Genomic DNA, 22,062 nt, shown 5'->3' with positions numbered 1-22,062 from the left:
AACACCATAAAGGAATGAAAAAATATAATGCAGACTCTGTTTTTAAAATCTTTCCTAAATAGTAAAAGGCATTTATATCTACTTAGCTGCTCAAAGCAGAAAATCCAGTCTTCCTTAATAGTATACAACTCTTTATCTGGCCCTGAAGATTTGATTTATAAGAAAATCTCAAATCCATTCACTAATCCATCCACCTCTAATGCTATTGCATTATTTCTAAAACATTCTCGTCTCTTGGTTCTTACCAAAGTAATCTTTTATTTATTTATTTTTTTTATGGTGATGCACTAAAATGAGATTTATTCTTTTAACTTCACCTATCTGAAAATGGCTATAATTGGATTTCTGCTATCTATCTTCCAGTAGGGAGATTTAAACCATTTACCCTCTGGTTGGAGAAAAGTGTAAAGCATTTAGCCTTTTTTGTTGTTGTTAATTCTCACTCAAGGATATTTTTTTCTATTGATTTTTAGAGAGTGCAAGGGAAGGAGGGAGGGGAGAAAGAGAGAGAGAGGGGGAAAGAGAGAAACATCAATGTGATCGGTTGCCTCCGGTTGTGCTGGGAATTGAAACTGCAACCTAGATATGTGCCCTTGACCGAGAATTGAAACAGACTCTTGGATGCTGGAGTCTAAACTCTAACTTGAACAACACTGGCCAGGGCTAAACCATTTATTCTTAAGTGTTCGAGGTTTAGAGAAGATAGACAGAATATATTAGATGGTGCAAATTGCTGTGTAACTATTTTTCTCAGTTTCCTTAGTCCTGGCTTACTAGCCTGTCTCAGTAGAAGTCCCTGATTCCAATAACAAATCCCCGACTAGTATGGAATTTTAACCAACAAAGTAATCTTTTTTTTAAAATATACATTTTATTGATTTTTTACAGAGAGGAAGGGAGAGGGATAGAGTTAGAAACATCGATGAGAGAGAAACATCGACCAGCTGCCTCCTGCACACTCCCCACCGGGGATGTGCCCACAACCAATGCACATGCCCCTGACCGGAATTGAACCTGGGACCCGACCCTTCAGGCCACAGATTGCTCTATCCACTGAGCCAAACCGGCCTCGGCACCAACAAAGTAATCTTTAAAAAAGATAAACACAGAACATGTCAAATCCCCCCGCCATCCCTCCCAAAGCTACCTTTTAACACAGTACTAAGGTCTTGCAGACAATCCTTGCCCACCTCTCTTCTTTCGAATCTCCTTCCACTCTCCAATTCCCCACAACTACAACCCAGCAAACTCTTGCCATCTTTCAATTCTGACAATATTTCCCTCACTTCATAAACTTCAAATACAGTGATCCTGCTACCTAAAATGTTCTTTTCCCTGAACTCTATCAGTCTAATTACTACTATTCTCAAGGAACCAACTTTATACTTTCTCAAGAGAAAACTCCTGATTTCCCAGCTCTCCCATTACATTCTTATAGCAGCCTAAGTTTTTCATGCAGGGCACATATAAAAAATTAGAATTGATATTTAAATGTGACTATTTTACAACTACATGCCCATTTACATGGTTAAGTTGCAGGAGGACAAGAATCAGGTGTTTTGCAGGAGGACAAGAATCAGATTGCCTAGCAATTAGTATTCTCTAAAACATACAAAGCAATAAATATGTGATCCCATCATTTAATAAAATGTATCCCTATTGACAAATATTTATTTTTTAAAAGGATATTATGTTACCACTTCTATAAGCAATCCAAAAGACATATTGTTCAGGCCTGGTTGGGTAGCTCAGTTGGTTAGAGAATCCTCCCAAAACACCAAGGTTATGGGTTCCATCCCAGACAGGCCACATATAATAATCAACCAATGAATGCGTTAAGTAAGTGGAACAACAAATCAATGTTTCCCTCTCTCCTCCTCTCTCTCCCCCTCTCCCTTTCTCTCTAAAATCAATAAATTAAAACAAAAAACAAAAACCACCAAAAGACATATTGTTCAATCCATACTAAAACCAAGCATTTTAAAATATTTCATTTATTTTTAAAAATTTTCCATTCCAGTTTAACTTCAGTATTTTATGTTGGTTTCAGGTGTACAGCATAATGATTAGACAATCCTATACTTTACAAAATTTCCCCCCTAATACATTATTGACTACATTCCCTATGCTATTCTTTACATCTCTGACAGTTCTGAAACTACCAATTTGTACTTCTTAATCTCTTCAACCTTTCCACATCTCCCACTCCCCCCACCCCGAAAACCTGTGTCTATGAATCTGTTTCACCTTTTTTCATTTGCTCTTTGGTTTCCACATATAAGTGAAATCATAATAGTATTTCTCTGAATTATACCTTTTAGGCCCATTCATGCTTTCACAAATGGTAAGATTTTGTTCTTTTTCACAACAGAGTAATGTTCGATTGTGTATTTGTATCACGTGTTCTTTACCCACTCATCTTTTCAGACATTTCGGTTGCTTCCATATCCTACATAATGCTACAATGAACTTCTGGGTGCATACATTCTTTTGAATTGGTGCTTTGGGTTTCTTTGAACAAAACCCCAGAAGTGGAATTCCTGGGACACAGTTTCACATTTAATTTCTGAGTACACTCCATACTGTTTCCAATAGTGGCTGCACAAATCCGCTTTCCCACCAGCAGTGCATGAAGATTTCCTTTTCTCCACATCCTTGCCAACACTTGTTTGTTGACTTACTGATGATAGCCATTCCGACAGGTGTGAGGTGATATTTCTCTAATGATTAGTGACATTGTTCGTATTTTCACATGTCCACTGGCCACCTGTATGTTTACTTTAGAGAACTGTCTATTCAGGTATTTTGACCATTTTTTTAATTGGATTGATTTTTTTGATGTTAAGTTTTATAACTTCCTTATTACATTTTGGATATTAACCCCTTATCAGATGTCTTATTGGCAAAAATGACTCTCACTCAGTAGGTTGTCTTTTCATTTTGTTGATGGTTCCTTTGCTATGCAAAACCTTTTTTTTTTAGTTTTATGCAGTCCCATTTGTTTCCCTTGCCAATGAGCTATATCAGAAAAAAATTATCCCATCTAATAAAAGAGCAATATGCAAATTAACCATCACTCTACAATACCCACAAGCCACACTCACCAGCCAATCAGGAGCAAGTATGCAAATTAACCCAACCAAGATGGCTGCGGCCACAAAGAGAGCAGAGGGAGGCTTGAGTTTCCCCAGCAATGGGGCAAGCCAAGCTTTCAGCAAACCCTGGCCGGCTTAGGCCTCTGCTAAGGCTACAAAGTTTCAATTATAGAAGATAAATAAATCGCATCAGAAATGGCTGTCTCCACTGAGTGAGCAGATTTGTCTTCCCTCCAGGCTACAAAGTTTTAATTGTAAAAGATAAATAAATCCCAGATACCAGGGCCTCCGCTTGGGTCGCTGGGGGGGCGTGTCCAGCTTGCAAACCACCACAGGCCCCTCACTCAGGCCGCCCTACACCCCAAGGGAACCCCCAACCTGATCTGGGACACCCTTCAGGGCAAACTAGCTGGCCCCCACCCATGTACGAGGCCTCTATCCTATCTAATAAAAGAGTAATATGCAGATTGACCATCACTCCAACACACAAGCTTGCTGCCCCCAGGTGGACACAAGATGGCCACAAGATGGGCAGCAGGGGAGGGCAATTGGGAGGGACCAGGCCTGCAGGGGAGGGCAGTTAGGGGTGACCAGGCTGGCAGAGGAGGGAAGTTAGGGGCAAACAGGCCGGCAGGGGAGCAGTTAGGCATCAATCAGGATGGCAGCGGAGTGGTTAGGGGGTGATCAGGCTGGCAGGCAGGCAAGCAGTTGGGAGCCAGCAGTCCCGGATTGTGAGAGGTATGTTTGACTGCCAGTTTAGGCCCGATCTCACAGGGAGCTATTGTGAGGGTGCTGACAACATGAAATGGAATTCATCCCAGCAGTGTCGAGTTCCCACTGAGATCCTCCTTTGGATGTGCCACTGGTTGGGTCCTGTCTCTGATGTAGTCTGCAGCATACCAGCAGGTGTGTTGGTAATGAGGCCTCTTGGGAGGGAATCTGGCGCAGGTCAATGTCAGATACGGCCTTAGATTGGCCTTGGGCTACCTGTTTGGAACTACAATGTTATGCAGTTTGTGGCTACCTCTTCTGGGCCTGGAAGTACATTGTGGGGGGGCACAGTGTGGACCAAGGCCAGCTTAATCATCATCATACGGTGGCAGGGCAGGAAAAGGCCCAAGGCACCCTAAGACCCAACAGTTGCCCACCTGTTAGGCTCAGTAAATAAAAGAACCTCTGGCCATACTCAAGTTGATTGAGATAGATTCTTACTGAGTGACTAGGTAGGAGTGAGTGGTGTTCACCAGACTGATACAGGTTCAAACCTGGAGTCAGTGCTGGGTCTGAGGCCACTCAGCAAATGTCCTAGACCTAAAGCATACCGAGTCTAGCTATCCCTTGTCCAGTACATACAGACCTTTTGGTGGGCAGGGTCTCAGGGAGTTGTCAGGGTGAGGCCAGCAGAATTCATCAGGCCCAAACAGACCAAGATTTTATTGTGTGAAGGAAGTTTCTGCACTGGTTGGGTATGAGAGGAAAAAATGTCCCTTGTCATAAAGCCACACAACTCAAGCCTGTCCCACATTCTGCCTGGACCTCTTGGAGAACCTGCGTGTTGGGAGGGTGGGCTATTAGATCTTCTATGAGGGGAGGGCACTGGTCAAGCTTGAGGGAAGATAAGGGACCGGCTCTCCTCCAAGAGCCAGATAACTCAGTCTCTGACACCAGTGGCCAGGAAGATGATTTCTCTTCTAGGTATGGGCTCGGGGGTGACAGGGAACAGGAGTTTGGGGGACTTGCTTTCCTCCAGGCTGATGCCATGTGGAGGTGATTGCTACACCAAAGAAAGATGCAATCTGTGGGCTATGTGAGAGAGGGACTGAGCGCAGTGTATCTCTTTAGCTCTTTCTGTGGAGCCATAAAACTCAGTCTCTCCTCACTCGCCAGTCATCTCTGAGCTGCCTTACTTCTACCACAACCAAGGGTGAGGACTGGCCCTTTAAAAGGGAGCCTGGATTTCTAGCAGAATTGTCTCTCCCCGGGAGACAGAATACCCACTGATTTTCACAATCACATTTTATGTGGACCCCTCTAATTGATTCTGTTGCTCTGAGCTGAGGTGCTTGGCATGTGGCTGAGAACCCTCTTTCCTCAGAGGGACTCACTCCTCCCTTCCCCCACCAGCTGAGCTATGCTTCTGGAACCTCAGCTGTCAAATAGTAGGAGCAGAGCCAGCATTGTTTGTGTCTCCGTCCTTCCTACCGTATTGAAGTGGCTTCTTCTCTAAGTCTTTGGTTATGACCTCTCTTCAGCAGGTTATTTAGGATGATTATTCTGTAATTTAATTGTAATTCCAGTTTGGTCCTGGGAGGAGGTAAGTATTACTTTCACCTACCCTGCCTCCATCTTGGATCTCCCCATGTATTTTTTTTTTTTTAAAACTTGATTTAGTTTTTCAGAGTTAACAGAAGAAAATACAGGGATTACACAGAAAATGATACAATGGTTCTTAATTCCAGAGGTCAGAAGAAAAACAGGCAAATGTAATGTTATTTTAACAGCTCTAAACACAAAGCTTCCCAGAGAAAAGAAGATAAGCTGTTAAAACAGAATAGTCTCTGTCTGTACTGACTTTTTTTTTTTTTTAATCCTCACCTGAGGATATGGTCGTTGAATTTTAGAGAGAAGGGAAGAGGGAGAGAGAAACAAAGGGAGATAGTGAGAGAAAGAAAAACATCAATGTGAGAGAAACAGATTGATTGTCTCTCACATGCACCCTGACCAGGGCTGGGGATTGAACCCACAACCCAGGTACATATCCCGACCAAGAATAGAGCCTGATACCCTCCGATGTATGGAGCAACACTCCAACCAACTTAGATATACCAACCAGGGTTGTATTGATTTTTTTGAAATTGACATTCTTTTTATTTTTAAAATATATTTTTATTGATTTCAGAGAGGAAAGAAGAGGGAGAAAGAGACAGAATCATTGATTCTGCACACCATACACGGCACTGAGCCCACAGGGCATGTTCTCTGATCAGGAATCCAACCATAACCTCTTGGTTCATAGGTCAATGCTCAACCACTGAGCCACGCCAACCAGGTTGTATTGATTTTTAAAAATAAATACTTGTCTGTTTTAGAACATTCATGTGAGAACTTATGTAGTTTTATGAGAGAACACGATAATAATTTAAGCCCAAATATAAATAAAGTTATGAGCCACATTTCCTTGTTATAAAATTAATCATGGGAATTTAACATTATTTAAGAATTCTTTGTTTATACCAATGATTTTCCATGGTTGAATCAAAACATAATGAAGCTGCCAAGAACATGTACTTACCTTTACTTTTTACCTGAGGAAAAAATTAAATGGAAGAAGTCATAAAGTACTGGCTAGACACTCAGGAAACTTTTCCTCTTTCTGTGGAATACACAGGAATAGGAAAAACTTCTAAGATAACTATTTAACTAAAGTTTGGTGGCAACTCTGAAAAATCAAGCCACTGATGTAGTTATATAATAGAATTACTCCAAGAAAAACTGAGGATTTCTTCACTAAAGGAAGACATGCCATTCTATTTCCACTTAAATAACTGAGAAGAAAAAGTACAAGATTTACAAATTACAGCATTAACTACTCTACCACTTGAAAATTTTGAATACAAATCGGTTATTGTAACTCTCAGATAAATATGTGACTGTGTGACCATCCAAAACTATCTGTGGATATAGATGTATTAAGTTGATTAAAACAAACAAAATCAAAACATCAAAAACTTGAGATCTGCATGTGGTAATTTAAGAAAAATAATGCCTGTTACTTTCTTATATAGTTCAAAGAATAAAAGCAAAAGCATAAAAGCTATTTTTTTAAAAAGCCACTGAGGAAAGATAGGAAGAAAAATTGTAGTGTGGAATTATAAGGCAAGCAGGTGAATATGCTATGATTATTTAAAAATATACCAACACCTCATAAGGTACCTTAAAATCTGAACTGGAAACAATAAACTATTTGCTATTCATAAAGATTTGCCTAAAACCTGTAAAAATATACAAAAGTTACTAGAGGGTTCATTGGAATATCAATCACCTAGGTAAGTACATAAAAACTTTAGCTTACCTAGTGTATTGGAGCTAAATATATTAAAAGCAACTCTATGTATATTTAAAAATTTATAAACGTCTGCAAAATAATTTGAAATTGTTTTGAAATTTAACATTATTTACAACTTACACATTTTTTTTTTGTTGTGATGGTGATGGCGTTTTTGATGGTCTTCCTCGTCCTTTCTGTGGTATGGATTGTGTGGATTCAACTGCACTAGTCTCAGGAGATTCTGCTCTGCTTTGGGGAAGACCCAAATGTGGATAGCATCAAATTATGATTTATAATATAGTAACTAAATATATGCAGTTTAGAATTACACATACTTACTTCTGTTGTGCTCTCTTTGAAGTTCGGTGCTGTTTGCTTTTTGACTTCTGTTCTGTGTTTCCACTTTGTCTTTCCTCTTCTTCCTCTTCTTCTACTAATGAAGGTCCAGATTTTTTTTTACTTCCTTTTTTAGAAGTTTTCATTGTTGGCTCTTCTTTTGTTGTACCTCCCCCAACAAGAGGTTTTGGTGGTCGGCCTCTTTTACCTTTTTTTGGTGGACTATTCTGTTCATCCTCATTTTCTAACAAATCTTCTTTGAGTCTCTTTTCCTCAGGCCATTGCGGCTCATCTGACTCTGAAGTTGTATGGCCTCTCTTCCGTCCACGCTGACTGCCTTTAGGTTTCTGTTCTTGTACCAATTTAGTCAGGTCATCCATACCTAATTTCTCTTCTGAATCAGTGGCTGGTGTTTTTTTCCGGCTTCTAGGTTTGTCCAATTCAGACTAGGAATAAAAATCACAAGTTCAAATATAAAATTGTTAGTAAGCATAACAAACAAAAAAATCTATTACACACTTTTGTCATAAAAATGTACCTAAATAAAGTATAGAGTTCTTAAATATATCAGAACCATAACTTAACTTGCTTTTATTAATTTTATAATTTAAAACATTATCTGGGATAAGAGGGTACTCATTTATTTTTACTTAAGCTAGAAAGCCTGAAATGGAAACTTCTCAAGACCACTATTTTATTACATTATAAATTTTAATGAAGGGCACATAAAAAGAACATTCTAATTCAATGCTAGAATAATAGAGGACTATATTAAAATATAATGGATCAGTTTTGATATTCAATTTGAGTAATTCTAATTTTACCACACAGTATATAGTAAGACATAAAATATCTATGTTCTATATCATGCTTTACATATCATAAAAGGACTATTTTTGTTTTATAAACAAAAATGGCAAAATATAAAAGTTAAACATTTATTGAGTTTTGAACACATTTCTGAATCAAAGATACTGTTTTATCCCAGAAACAAAAATAATTTTTAAAATCAGTCACTTTCAAATCTCTCTATATAAAAGCCTAAGTGACCGAATGGCTGGTGCACTGACCACCAGGGGGCAGACTTTCAATGCAGGAGCTGCCCCCTGGTGGGTCAGTGCACTACCATAGCCAACCTCCTGTGGCTGGCCAACTTCCCATGGTCCCCTTCCTTTCCCCTCTGATGGCCAACCCTAATTGGCCTTGATTGGCCCCAATCACCGTCCAGGCTAAGGGATCCTACCCATGCATCAATTTGTGTACTGGGCCTCTAGTTTAAAATAAAATCCTAGTTTACATTTGGAGAATTTATGCATTTACCAGCAGATAGAGACTGAGAAAATTCTCTAATGAAACGAAGAACAGTATGTATGAACATGTTTAATGCTCTCCATATACACACATACAATATAAAACACACAAATATATGTTTATATATTTAATTAACTTCCAAAGTTTGCACCAATTTACATTCTTAAAAATCATTGAAAACAAAAATGATCTGACTACTTATAATTTTTAAATATTTAATTAGTTGTGCATTCCCTATTTGTGAACTAATTATGTCATTGGTATTATGCCCTTTTCCATTTGTTTCCTGGAGTTTTAGTGTTTTAATCTATATTCTTTTACATTTCTGCATATTTTAAAACTTTATTTGTTATGGATGAAATTGTCTCTCTACCAGTTTGGCTCAGTGGATAGAGCGTCAGCCTGAGGACTGAAGGGTCCTGGGTTTGATTCCAGTCAGGAGCATGTACCTTGGTTTCAGGTACATCCCCAGTAGTGGGTGTACAGGAGGCAGCTAATCAGTATTTCTCTCTCATTGATATTCCTAACTCTCTATCCTTCTCCCTTTCTCTCTGTAAAAAAATCAATAAAAATTTAAAAAAAAATTGTGTCTCTAGAAATTTCATTGGTTGAAGCCAGAATCTCTAAGGTGATGTATTTGGAGAGAGGGCCTTTAAGAAGTACTTTAGTTGAGATGAGGTCTTGTGGAGTGAGGCCCATATGATGGGATTAGTGACTTTATGAGATTACAGGAGGGAGCTCTTTCTCTCTCTGTATGTCTTCATCATGTAAAGACACAAGAAGAAGGTGGCCATCTGCTAACCAGGAAGAAAGCTGTCATCAGGAACTGAATTGGTTAGAACTTTGATCTTAACTTTTCCAATCTTTAAAAATGTGAGAAAATTAATTTCTATTTTTTATGTTACCCAGTTTATAGTATTTTGTTATAGCAGCCCAGTCAGACATTATTTTATTATTATTTTTTTAATATATTTTATTTATTTATTTTTACAGAGAGGAAGGGAGAGAGATAGAGAGCTAAAAACGTCGATGAGAGAGAAACATCGACCAGCTGCCTCTTGCATACCCCCTACCGGGGATGTGCCTGCAACCAACGTACAGGCCTTTGACCGGAATCGAACCTGGGACCTTTCAGTCCGCAGACCGACGCTCTACCGCTGAGCCAAACTGGTTTCGGCCAGACATTATTTTTTACCTTGTTTTAGAATAGGATATGAGATGAGGTTCCAAATTGCTTTTTCCTACTTCCATTTCCAAAGAGATATTCAATTCTTTCAAAGTTACTGATTTGTAATGCTTCCTTTATTCTTTTTTAAAAAATACATTTTTATTGATTTTAGAGAGAAAGGAAGAGGGAGAGAGAGCTAGAAACATCAATGATGAGAGAGAATCATTGATTGTCTGCCTCCTGCATACCTCCCTCTGGGGATCGAGCCCGCAACCCTGGCATGTGCCCTTGACCGGAATCGAACCTGGGACCCTTCAGTATGCAGGCTGATGCTATATCCACCAAGCCAAACTGCCTAGGGCTTCCTTTATTCTGTATTGTGTTTTAAAAAGTAATGTTTTGGGGCTATTAAAATAGCACAATATTTTAATAATTATAACTATGTATCTGGTTGGGTTGATCTTATGATTTACTCCTCTTTTTGAATACATTTATTCTTTCACATGGACTTAAAATCACACTGGAATTGTAGTTACATATAAAACATATATTTTTATTGATTTCAGAGAGGAAGGGACAGGGAGAAATAGACAGAAACATCAATGATGAGAGTCATTGGTCAGCTGCCTACTGCAAGCCCCCTACTAGGGATCAAGCTCCCAGCGCAGGCATGTGGCCTGACCAGGAATCAAATTATGACCTCCTGGTTCATAGGTTGATGCTCAACCACTGAGTCCCACAGGCTGGGCCAATTATATAAAAATTTATCATCTTTTTTTTTTTTTTTTTTTTTTTTAAAGGTAGTTTTCTTATTTTTAGAGAGACCAAAAGGGAGATGGAGAAACATTGATGGGAGAGGGTAACATTGATTAACTTTTTCCTGCATACCCCCCACCAGGGATTGGGCCAGCAACCTGGGCATGTATGTGCCTTGGCCAGGAATTAAACTGGCAACCCTTTGGTGCACAGGTGAATGCCCAACCAATGGAGCCATACTGGCTGGAGCAAAACTGTCATCTTTTAAATACATTTTTCCTATGAAGGAACATAGCATGCCTTCTCTTTGTTAAGTCATCTATGTTTCTCAGTTTTGATATTTTCTCCACAAAGGTTCTATTTCTTTTTAAGATCACGTTTAGATCTATCTGTCTGTCATCTCTCTATCTAATTTTGTTGTTGTAGTGGTTATTGTGGTGAAGTCAATCCACTTTCCCCCAAGTGTATACCTAAAGAAAAGTAAAATCAACAGAGTGAAGTTAGTTATGTACATACATATATACAGATATGTGGCAACCATGCTAACCCCTTAGTTTTTCAATTACTTCTCTAGTTTTTCTAAGATAACAAAAATAAAAATAAATTTATCTTCTTATTCATGTCATACCTTTGACTTTTATTTCATTGTCTTCTTGAAATGAACATTCTAGTACAATTTTAAATAATAGTGGCAACAGCAGGTTGCTTGTTTTGTTCCTGACTTTTCATAAGAATGTTTCAAGTATTTTGTCATTAAGAATAATAACTTCAACTATATCATTCACTACTAATTTAAATAGACAAAATTTTTAGCATGTTAAGGATTTATCCTTTTGGTATTAGTTTATTAAAAATTCATCTGTGAAAATTTATGTTTTCTTTGGCATGATCTATGATTCCCTTTTTAGTGTTTTTCTTATTCTGTTTATTAATATGATATAACATATTAAGGTTTCTTTTTTTTTGCATTATAGTATCCTTACATTCCAAGGAAAAAAAAGACCTACAAATGATTGGTTTTAATTTGTTAGCATATATTTACTTTTTATTTTAATTTTTTCCATCACCATCTATCCCCTCTATCTCCTCTAACCCCACAATCACCACACTATTGTCTATGTCCCATGAGTTCTATTTTTTTCTTTTATATAATTAAAAATTAACTGTTGTCACTCAGAGATGGGAAGATAAAAGAAATATGCATTAAAACTAAATTTATGGGCCCAGAGCAGCTGGATCGGGTGCGGCCAGGCCCGGAGCAGCAGCAGCCAGGCCGGGTGCGGCCGGGCCCGGAGCAGCCGGGCTCAGAGCAGCTGGGTCAGGAGCGGCCAGGCCCGGAGCAGCAGCAGCCAGGCCGGGTGCGGCCGGGCCCGGAGCGGCCGGGCTCAGAGCAGCTGGGTCAGGAGCGGCCAGGCCCGGAGCAGCAGCAGCCAGGCTGGGTGCGGCCAGGCCCAGAGCGGCCGGGTCAGGAGCGGCCAGGCCTGGAGCAGCAGCAGCCAGACCCGGAGTGGCCAGGCCCTGAGCTTCCAGGTCCGGAGCGGCCGGGCCCGGAGCAGTCAGGCCCAGAGCAGCTGGGTTGGGAGCAGCCAGGCCCGGAGCAGCAGCTGCCAGGCCGGGAGCGGCCAGGCCCGGAGCAGCCGGGCCCGGAGCAGCCGGGTCGGGTGCAGCCAGGTCCGGAGCAGCAGCAGCCAGGCCGGAGCGGCAGTGGCCAGACCCAGAGCAGCTGGTTGTGGAATGGACCAGAGCAACAGAGGCCAGGCCCGGAGCAGCCAGGCCCGGAACAGCTCGCTCCTTGCCTGCCCCTGCCCCAAGGCTGCCTCTCAGACATAGCTGGAAACTTTTGGGGGAACTTGAGGGTCTGCTGAATCAAGTGAGGAAGGCTTAGATCTGGATGTGTTGAGTTAGTACAGCGCTGGGGTGTTGATCTGTGAGTGCCTTGTGTGGGGCCTGGATGAGGTTGGTTGATCTATTTGGAAATGTCTTTTGTGTGAAGTGTATCCTTGGGCATGTGGAGGTATTATTGATTTGAGAAAATGCTAAGTAACTGATTTACTATCTGAAAAATTTAAAGTTCTGAAAGTTTAAGGTCTCCTGCCAAAAAGGGGTTTTAAAGCTAATACCTTAATTTTAATGGAGAAAGGGGAAGACAAGCCCTTCCCACCCAGAACAGGTAATCCAATTCCAACCAGCAGCTATCTTTAAACAATGTGTCCATTTACACTTGAATGGCTACACCTTTTGATAGCCTAAGGGCAAGTTTACATGTAAACAAGTTTGCTTCTCAATTCCCAGGGCAGAAAAAAAACAAGGTTTAAAATTATTAGATTTTAAAATTTATTCTTAGAAGTGTAAAAGTTTATTAATTAAAAAAACAACAACAACAACAAAAAAGGAGATTGAAAAACCTGATGAACAATAATAGCTGTTCATTTTAGTAGAGTCAGCGATATGGGAGCAGAGTAGACTGTTCTTGGGGAAAGGGGGAGTGGTGGAGGGGGGAAGAGACTGAACATAAAATGTACACCTATGGATGAGGACAATGGGGGGTGGAGAGGGGGCAGAGAGTGGGGTGGGAACCTGGTGGAGGGGGAAAGAAATGAGGAACATTTGTAATAATATGAACAATAAAGATTGATTAAAAAAAGATTCCAAATATAAGTGAAATCATAAAAAAAACAAAACAAAACAAAAAAAAACACAACTAAATTTAAAGTGTCATCTCCAATTTTAAATGCTATAATTCATTTGGATGTCCAAAGATCTGAAAGGATGACTTAATTCCTTTACACTCTGAAAAAGGTTGGTAGTAAAAATGAAACCAATGCCTGCTTTCTTGAGAATACCATAAAATTAATCTAGTTTGCTAAGGCACTATATTCTCTAATTTCTTTTTTCATTTTGCACTATATTGTTTAAAGAGCAAAGGGAGTATAAAACTAAGGCGAGGAGCAAAAAAATGCTACTTGCAAAACTATGATTTTGAATATAAATATATAGAGAATTCCTTTGCAATTTATTATCAATATAAAGCTAGGAATAGCAAGGAAGACAGCACTCTTTCACTATGATTTACTGATATTAAAATTAAACTTCTATCTCATAATTCTCACCTCTCTGAGGATATTTTAGTTGAAACTAGATTAATAAGTTTCTAAAACTTTTGAAAATGAATGCAATGTTGCACAAAGGACAGCCAAAGGTCTTCATTATAACTATACAAATAAATTCCAAAAGGACAGAAATTCAAAACTGTTCAATGAAAAATAGAGACTGTATTTTGCATTGCTCCCTAAGGTAAAATTAGATATGGAATTTACAGAATAAAAAAATATTAAGAATTAATCAAAATCATTTCCCAAATTTGAGGGGATAAGGAGGAGTAGCATATGGATAAGGACGGCCTACCTGATGTTTCCAATAAATGAGAGATATTATAAGCTTTCTTCTACTAAGGCAAATTTCCAAGCACATGATGACCAACTCTTATAAATTATAATGAAGGAATTTTTGCACTAAATGAGAAGTAGCATTAGAAGATAAATACCTTTTCCAAATCAAGAGTTTTCTTCTATAAATCCAGGTAACAGCATTCCTTTCTGACTAAGCAATCAACTTTAATTCTGGTTGGCTGAAATTTTTAAACAGCCAATAAAAATCAGAATTTACATATAGGTAATAATGATTTAATAAGAATTTTAGAATTCTAACTTTTCAAGCGGAAAGAGAAACAATTTGGCAAAGTAAATTACTAGAGAAACTTGAAAAGAATTGAGAATAAATGTTCTTGGCTATGTAATGTTGAGACAGTAAAAGACAATTAGGGCAGTACTGCAAGGATGGGCAAAAGTAGGTTTACAGTTATGAGTACACAAAACAGAGTGTATTCCTGTATTATTATTTATTTATATATTATTTTGTCTTCTTTTATAAACCTATTTTTGCCCACCTCTGTATTTCAAAAAAAGCAAAAGTAATTATTTTACTAATAACCTTCCACTTTATTAACTGAGTAGATTGAAACACATTAACTTTTATTTTATGGTAATCATTAATAAAAATATTAATCTTTATAACAATTCATTTGGGCTAACTGATTTATTCTGATAAACCTTACCAGCTAAGTATCCACATGTTACAGATAAAGAAACGGATTCAGAGCGTTAGTTATTTTAAAAAGTTTAGAGCTAACCTAGAAAATAAAAATGTGCCCAATTATTAAGGCCATCAGTTTGTGTTGAAATATATAACTACTACCTTCTGTATCTGCACCAAAACCACCAACTTTGTCTTCAAATGACATAAATCGTATCTATCATATCAACTATCATTACTATTAAGATTTTAAAACTAAACAGGGACTATATGAGAACTGTAGCAATTCCTACCTTTATTAGAAGCTTATCTATAATAATAATAGCATAATATGCTAATTAGACTGGAGAGCCAGATGACCTTCTGGACAAAGCCAGTGGCAAGGGCTGAGTCCCTTGCATGAATTTTGTGCATTGGGCCTCTAGTTTAGTAATTAAAGGTTCAAGAAATCAATTAAAATGAGGGAGTCTTTAAATTCCCTCATTCTATTTCTTTTCTCTAAGGCTAATTCTAAACTTATGTTTTAAAAAAGCAAACAAACAAAGAACCCAGCAGTCTGAGTATAAAACTGGACTAGCATGTTCAAGTCCAAAGACCTAAAAAAAAAGATTACTTAGTAGAATGACAAAAGGCACAAGAAATTCAATATACTTAAGTTACATGGTAGAGGATCATCATAAACTCAAATTTATAATTAAAATCTTTTAAAAAAAATCATGTCACCCTGACCAGTGTTGCTCAGTGGTAGTGCCTCAGCTTGTGCACCAAAGGGTCTCAGATTCCATCCTGGCACATACCTGAGGTTGTAGGTTCAATCCCCATCCTGGTCAGGGTGAGTGTGAGAGCCTCACATAGATGACTTTCTCTTTCTCTCTCTCATAAATGTCTCTCTCTCTCCTCCCCCTACTGCTTTTTTCTCTCCTCTTTCATTCTCTCTAAAAATCAATGGAAAAAATATCCTCGGGTAAGGATTAATGAACAAACAAAAGAAAATCATGTCAAATTTGAGAGTAATGTTAAGTGGTTTCAGTGTAAAAATTATTTCAGTAAAATGAAAATAATAATAATTATAAATCAGACCAAATAGCTCACCCTTACAAGATCAGAGTCGTCTCTCTTGTCACTTTTTTTCGCCAACAAAGGTGAAGACATTGTGTAATCCTCATTTTCACTGTGGTCCATTTCAGAACTATCAAGCCTTTTAATACAATTTATAATTGTTATTACAATCAAATAACCTTAAAAGCTTTTTCTGTCCTCTAATGCAGCTTTATAAAATAAAGGTTCATTCCATTCAAAAAGTATTGGTTTTATTCTATCATACTTAGCACTAAATCAATAAGCAAAGAAGCAAGTTTAATAAAAAAGGAAAATAAAAACATCACAAATTTATTTTTTTCCTAATTCCTTTTAAAACCTAAATTCTATTTGGAATAGGAACATAAACTAAATTGAGACATTTATTAGCAAGTTGGATTGGCCTATATTACAACCTGCCCTGTCCCCTGCCTCTCCCCTTTCCCTAATTCTTTTTCTTCTTACATTATCACCCTGTAATACACTAAAAGCTACTAGGTTTATTATCTACCTGACTACTTTTTCCTGCTAGAATGTCAATGTGGATCTTTTGTCAATTTTACTTACCAACACATACTAATGCATGTGGATCAGTGCTTGGCACAGAGTAGGCACCGATAAATACTTGTTAAATAAATTAAGAGCACATTTTTTTCATGCATTGGTATAAAGGCTCAGTCTTCTATGCTGGGTGATTTCATCCTTATCTGGTTTTAAAACCCATTGAAACATTATGAAATCCTGGATTTCAATATCTAGCTAAGGTGCTACACTGAGTTCTAGACTCACATATCCAGCTGCCCACTCCTCACCACAGCCAAAATAGCTATTGGACACCCGCTGCTCCCCACTTCCCCAAAACACACATACACACTCACACACACACGCACAAGCACAGCCTGTTTCTCCTCAAGGATTCTACAGCTCAGTAAATGGTTTCTCTTTTTCCCAACTCCTCAAAATAAACACACACACACAGGCACAGCCTGTTCCTTCTCAAGGGCTCTACAGCTCAGTAAAGGGCATCATTATCTCCAGAGGTGATAAAAAATCCAGGATACATCCTTAAATCCCTCTTCTTTCTAAATGTTCACAACTAATCCATAAAGCAAGACCACTTTGATCTTACATCAAAATAAATCCTAAATTTCACTATTTACCATATTTCCCCCTTCCCTAGAAGATTATTAGCTGACTCCACACTGGTTTTTCTATCTCAATCCTAGCTTCTCTATTTTTCAATCACAGCACTATTTTAAAGAGCAAACCAGATCACTACACTCCATAACAGTATTTCCCAATTGTACTTAAAAATCAAAACCAAATTTCTTACATTCACAAAGTCCAAACATTACCTGGCTACCTCTCAACTTCATCTCTGACCATTATTATCATTCCTACTCTCCAACCAAACTGTCTCAAACACACTTAGCTTATTCTCGTAGAAAGAGTTCTAGCGAAGGGATGGGATTGGATGAAAAAAGGACAAAATAAGGATAATCAAAGAGTGAAAGAAAATTTAACCAAAGTATATTGAAAAAGTATAGCAGGAAACCAGGAGTCACTTGTTTTGAGTAACAATGGGAGATGAGGACAGACTAACATATAAATTATCTTAAAAACAAATAAGGGGAGCCAATTAAGATTTCTGAACAATGGAATAACCTTAAACCAGCAGCATTTAAAAAAAGAGAATCTAGCAATGATATGATCTAGATAGCTAGAGTAGTAAGAAAGGGAAATAGCCAAGTATAATAATTAAAGAGAATGAATAAAATAACAGAAAAGAGAAGTATAAAACACTATAGGGAAAAATAACTGGTTAAACTTAACAAGGGGGAGAGTCAAGGATAGTTTTGATGTTCTTAGTCTAAATGACTAGGCAGAGTTAGATCATCTATGATTATAACCAGAAATTCAAGGAAAAACCCCCAATAATTTAGAATTAGTTGCTGGTAAAGTTTTGGTCATTTTAAGTTATGAGGATATTCACTAGAAAATATTCAAATGATATGTGTAAAGAGTCACTTAAGTATAAGCCACTAATATATATTAATATAGAAATCTTGAACAAACAAGAGTTATAGATATTAATTCTGTCCTACTTCTATTGGGTCGGCAGCTAAGTAATTGCGGGTTTCACACATATACGGCTTCAGTTGAATTTTTAGGTTTGCAGACGTAGTACAAATGTAAAACACATTTTGTTATTTGATAGTTGGCTATTCAGCTGTTAATCAGCAAAAAAAGTTTTTTGATCTGTTTTGTAGTTTTCGTTTGGCGTTCGTTGAAAAATGGAAAATCAAAAGGAACATTTTCGTCATATTTTGCTTTTTTATTTCTGCAAAGGGAAAAACGCATCGCAAGCTCATAAAAAGTTATGTGCTGTTTATGGTGACGAAGCCTTAAAAGAACGGCAGTGTCAAAATTGGTTTGCCAAATTTCGTTCTGGTGATTTTTCACTCAAAGATGAAAAACGCTCTGGTCATCCAGTTGAAGTTGATGACGCCCTAATCAAAGCAATAATCAATTCGGACTGTCACAGTACAACACGTGAGATTGCAGAGAGCTTCATGTATCACATACATGCATTGAAAATCACTTAAAACAACTTGGCTATGTTCAAAAACTCGATACATGGGTTCCTCACGAACTGAAAGAATCACAGTTAAAGCAACGCATTAGCAGCTGCGATTTGCTAAAGAAACGTAATGAAAATGATCCATTTTTAAAACGACTGATAACTGGCGATGAAAAATGGGTTGTTTACAACAATATCAAGCGGAAAAGATCGTGGAGCAGGCCAGGTGAACCAACTCAAACAACATCAAAAGCTGATATTCATCAAAAGAAGGTTTTGTTATCAGTTTGGTGGGATTACAAAGGAATTGTCTACTTTGAACTCTTACCACCCAACCGAACGATCAATTCTGATGTCTACATTGAACAACTAACGAAATTAAACAATGCAGTTGAAGAAAAGTGGCCCGAATTGACAAATCGAAAAGGTGTTGTATTCCATCATGACAATGCAAGGCCACACACATCTTTGGTCACTCGGCAAAAATTAATGGAGCTTGGTTGGGATGTTTTGCCACATCCACCATATAGTCCTGACCTTGAACCATCTGATTACTTTTTGTTTCGATCTTTACAAAACTCCTTGAATGGTAAAAATTTCAATAATGATGATGATGTCAAATCGTACCTGATTTAGTTTTTTGCTAATAAAAACCAGAAGTTTTTTGAACGTGTGATTATGATGCTGCCTGAAAGATGGCAAAAGGTCATTGATCAAAATGGGCAATACATTACAGAATAAAGTTATTTAGTTCCATGAAAAAATTGTCTTTGATTTTTTTAAAAATCCGCAATTACTTAGTTGCCGACCCAATATTATACTATACAGTGGAATCTCCGTTCTCAAACTTAATTTGTTCTGGAAGGCTGTTCAAGAAGTGCTTTGTTCAAAAACAGAACCATTATCCCCCATTAGAAATAATGTAAGTTGAATTATTCTGTTCCAGACCACCAAATGAATTCCTGTTTTAAACTTTCCTATATCCAGTACATGTCTAATGTACTGTTTAATTTATAAACATATACTTCCTTTTCTTAATTTATAGAACCACCCCTTACTAGCCTTAAATGAATCATTTTCAGCACTCATTCCCGGGGTGTCTTTCAGGGTCAGTATGCAGCATCTTTGCTTGCCTCAGAAATGCTGTCACCTGCTAACTACTTTTTTTTTAATCTAAATCAACATCAATTCTGCCTTTACAATTGCCTGTGATCATTGCTTGTTCCACACCCTTAGCAACATTAGCACTCCTGATAGCCTCTATGTTTTAAAAATTGTGCTAATTGTTGATTTCCCCAGCAACGAAAGCATTCTTTCCTTTGTTACCTGAGAGACACTTTTCCTCTCACTGAGGTATCAACATGAAAGGGCTGTCAGGTTAAAAATGGAAGTTTGGTTGGACAAGCAAGACATTCTTTTCTGTGAACAACTTGGTCAAGAACCAAATAGTTAAAATGGGAAATGTTCCAGAACTGAGGTTTGACTGTATAACATTTAAGCACTCATTGTAAGGGAACTGGTAAGATACTTCAGTATGTTTCCTCCTTCCTTTACTAACTGATTGTGAACAATACAAAAGAAGCATTAAGTCTTCAATAATAACAGCAAAATCAATAAACAGTGGCAGGTTAGCCCTGTATAAGGCTCTGCTACTAACAAAGAATGTACTAAGCACTTATGGCTAAAACTAGAGAAAGTGTAAAATATGTTTCCTTTTTGTTTTCTTCAAACAAAAAGTTTTAATATACGCACATATTAAAAATAAGTTTAAATCTGCCGAAACCAGTTTGGCTCAGTGGATAGAGCGTCGGCCTGCAGACTGAAAGGTCCCAGGTTTGATTCCGGTCAGGGGCATGTACCTTGGTTGGGGGCACATCCCCAGTAGTGGATGTGCAAGAGGCAGCTGATCGATGACTCTCTCTCATCGATGTTTCTAACTCTCTATCCCCCTCTCTTCCTCTCTGTAAAAAATCAATAAAATATATTTAAAAAAATAAATAAATAAATAAAATAAAAATAAGTTTAAATCATACCAAAGAATGTAAGATGTTCTTCCCGTCTATAATAGATTACATCAACACTATTAAGATGTGATTTATGCCGAAGCCGGTTTGGCTCAGTGGTAGAGCATCGGTCTGTGGACTGAAAGGTCCCAGGTTCGATTCCGGTCAAGGGCATGTACATTGGTTGCGGGCACATCCCTGGTAGGGGGTGTGCAAGAGGCAGCTGGTCGATGTTTCTCTCTCATCGACGTTTCTAGCTCTCTATCTCTCTTCCTTCCTCTCTGTAAAAAAATCAATAAAATATATTTTTTTAAAAAAAGATGTGATTTATTCTTTTAAAAACTTTTTAAGCAAATTTAAATGCAAATCCTTTTTAAAACTCAAAAACACGTAACACTGTTCTTATTCTTTCTCCTTTCATTCAATAATGTATTGTTGAAACTCTTGATATTATCTACTTCATAATTTTTAATGACTGTGTATTTTACTGAATGGGTATACTTTTAACAGTTTTACAATTGCTAGACAATTGGATTACCCCAAAATATGAAAGGCTAAGATGGAGAGCTTGACTTCCAATGTTAAACGGTATGCATTGATTTCCACTCATTGATATTAAATGTTTTGGGTTACATTATTTTAGTTCTTAGTTTTGTTGGAATCCTTAAATATAAAGTAGGTATTTCTTATGCACTTACCTCCCTTTTATCCTTCCAGGAGAGCTTGGGTTTGAGCTGCTGCTTGAATTGCTCACAGTTTCCATTCGTGAAGATTTTGTCTGAGATTGTTTGCCTGCTGATGAAAGCGGCTTATTAACAGCTCCTAGAACATTGGTCGCTTTAGGCTGTAATGAAAAATGCATATCTCTATTTGATTAAAGCCAAAAGAAAGTTAAAAGACCATAAATAACATCTCTGTCAAAGTATTTATATACAAACTAGAGGCACGGTGCATGAAATTTGTGCATGGGGAGGCGGGGGTCCCCTCAGCCCAGCCTGAACCCTCTCGAATCCAGGATCCCTCTCACAATACTGGGCAGCTGGTTCCTCCCAACCAAGTACTAACCAGGCCCGACCCTGCTTAGCTTCCGAGATCAGATGAGATTGGGCACGTACAGGGTGGTATGGCCATAGACGGGCAGCTGATTCCTAATCACACACCTGCCTGCCTGCCTCGTCGCCCCTAACTGCCCCTCCCCCCCACCCCTGCTGGTCTGATCACCCTTAACTGCCCCACCTGCTGACCTGGTCACCCGTAACAGCCCCCCACTGCCAGCCAGGTCATCCCCAACTGCCTCCTTCCTGCTGGCCTGGTCAATCCTAACTGCCCCCCCCCCAACCAGCCTGATCACCCCTGTCTTCCGCTGGCCTGGTCGCCCCCAACTAACCCCCTCTGCTGGCCTGGTCACCCCTAACTGTCTCCATGCTGGCCTGGTTGCCCCCAACTGCCCCCCTGCCAGCTTAATGGCCCCCAAGTGTGCCCCACTGATGGCCTGGTTGCCCCCAAATGCAACCCCCTGCCAGCCTGGTCACCCCCAACTGCCACTCCTGCTGAACTGGTCATCCCCAACAGCCCCTCCAGCTGGCCTGGTTGCC

The 22,062-nt window shown here is 38.5% G+C and overlaps 1 protein-coding gene across 5 annotated transcripts in view; it reads right to left on the bottom strand.

Moving 5' to 3' along the window:
* The window catches only part of PDS5B (PDS5 cohesin associated factor B), a 212,298-nt gene that overhangs the window by 5,132 nt on the left and 185,104 nt on the right, over positions 1-22,062 (bottom strand). For 2 of the 5 annotated variants that reach the window (XM_084879314.1, XM_084879316.1), the window contains 4 exons: positions 21,166-21,311; positions 15,899-16,004; positions 7,483-7,925; positions 7,282-7,392 (listed from right to left, as the gene is read on the bottom strand). In XM_084879314.1, coding sequence (XP_084735440.1) covers positions 7,282-7,392; positions 7,483-7,925; positions 15,899-16,004; positions 21,166-21,311 — 806 coding nt within the window. The remainder of the gene's footprint in view (positions 1-7,281; positions 7,393-7,482; positions 7,926-15,898; positions 16,005-21,165; positions 21,312-22,062) is intronic. The other 3 variants (XM_084879315.1, XM_084879312.1, XM_084879313.1) reach the window with 3 other exon arrangements.

The sequence above is a fragment of the Pipistrellus hanaki genome, assembly GCF_964339955.1.
Source record: "Pipistrellus hanaki genome assembly, chromosome: 3".
Lineage (NCBI taxonomy): Eukaryota > Metazoa > Chordata > Mammalia > Chiroptera > Vespertilionidae > Pipistrellus > Pipistrellus hanaki.
This window is presented reverse-complemented; position numbering and strand designations above follow the sequence as displayed.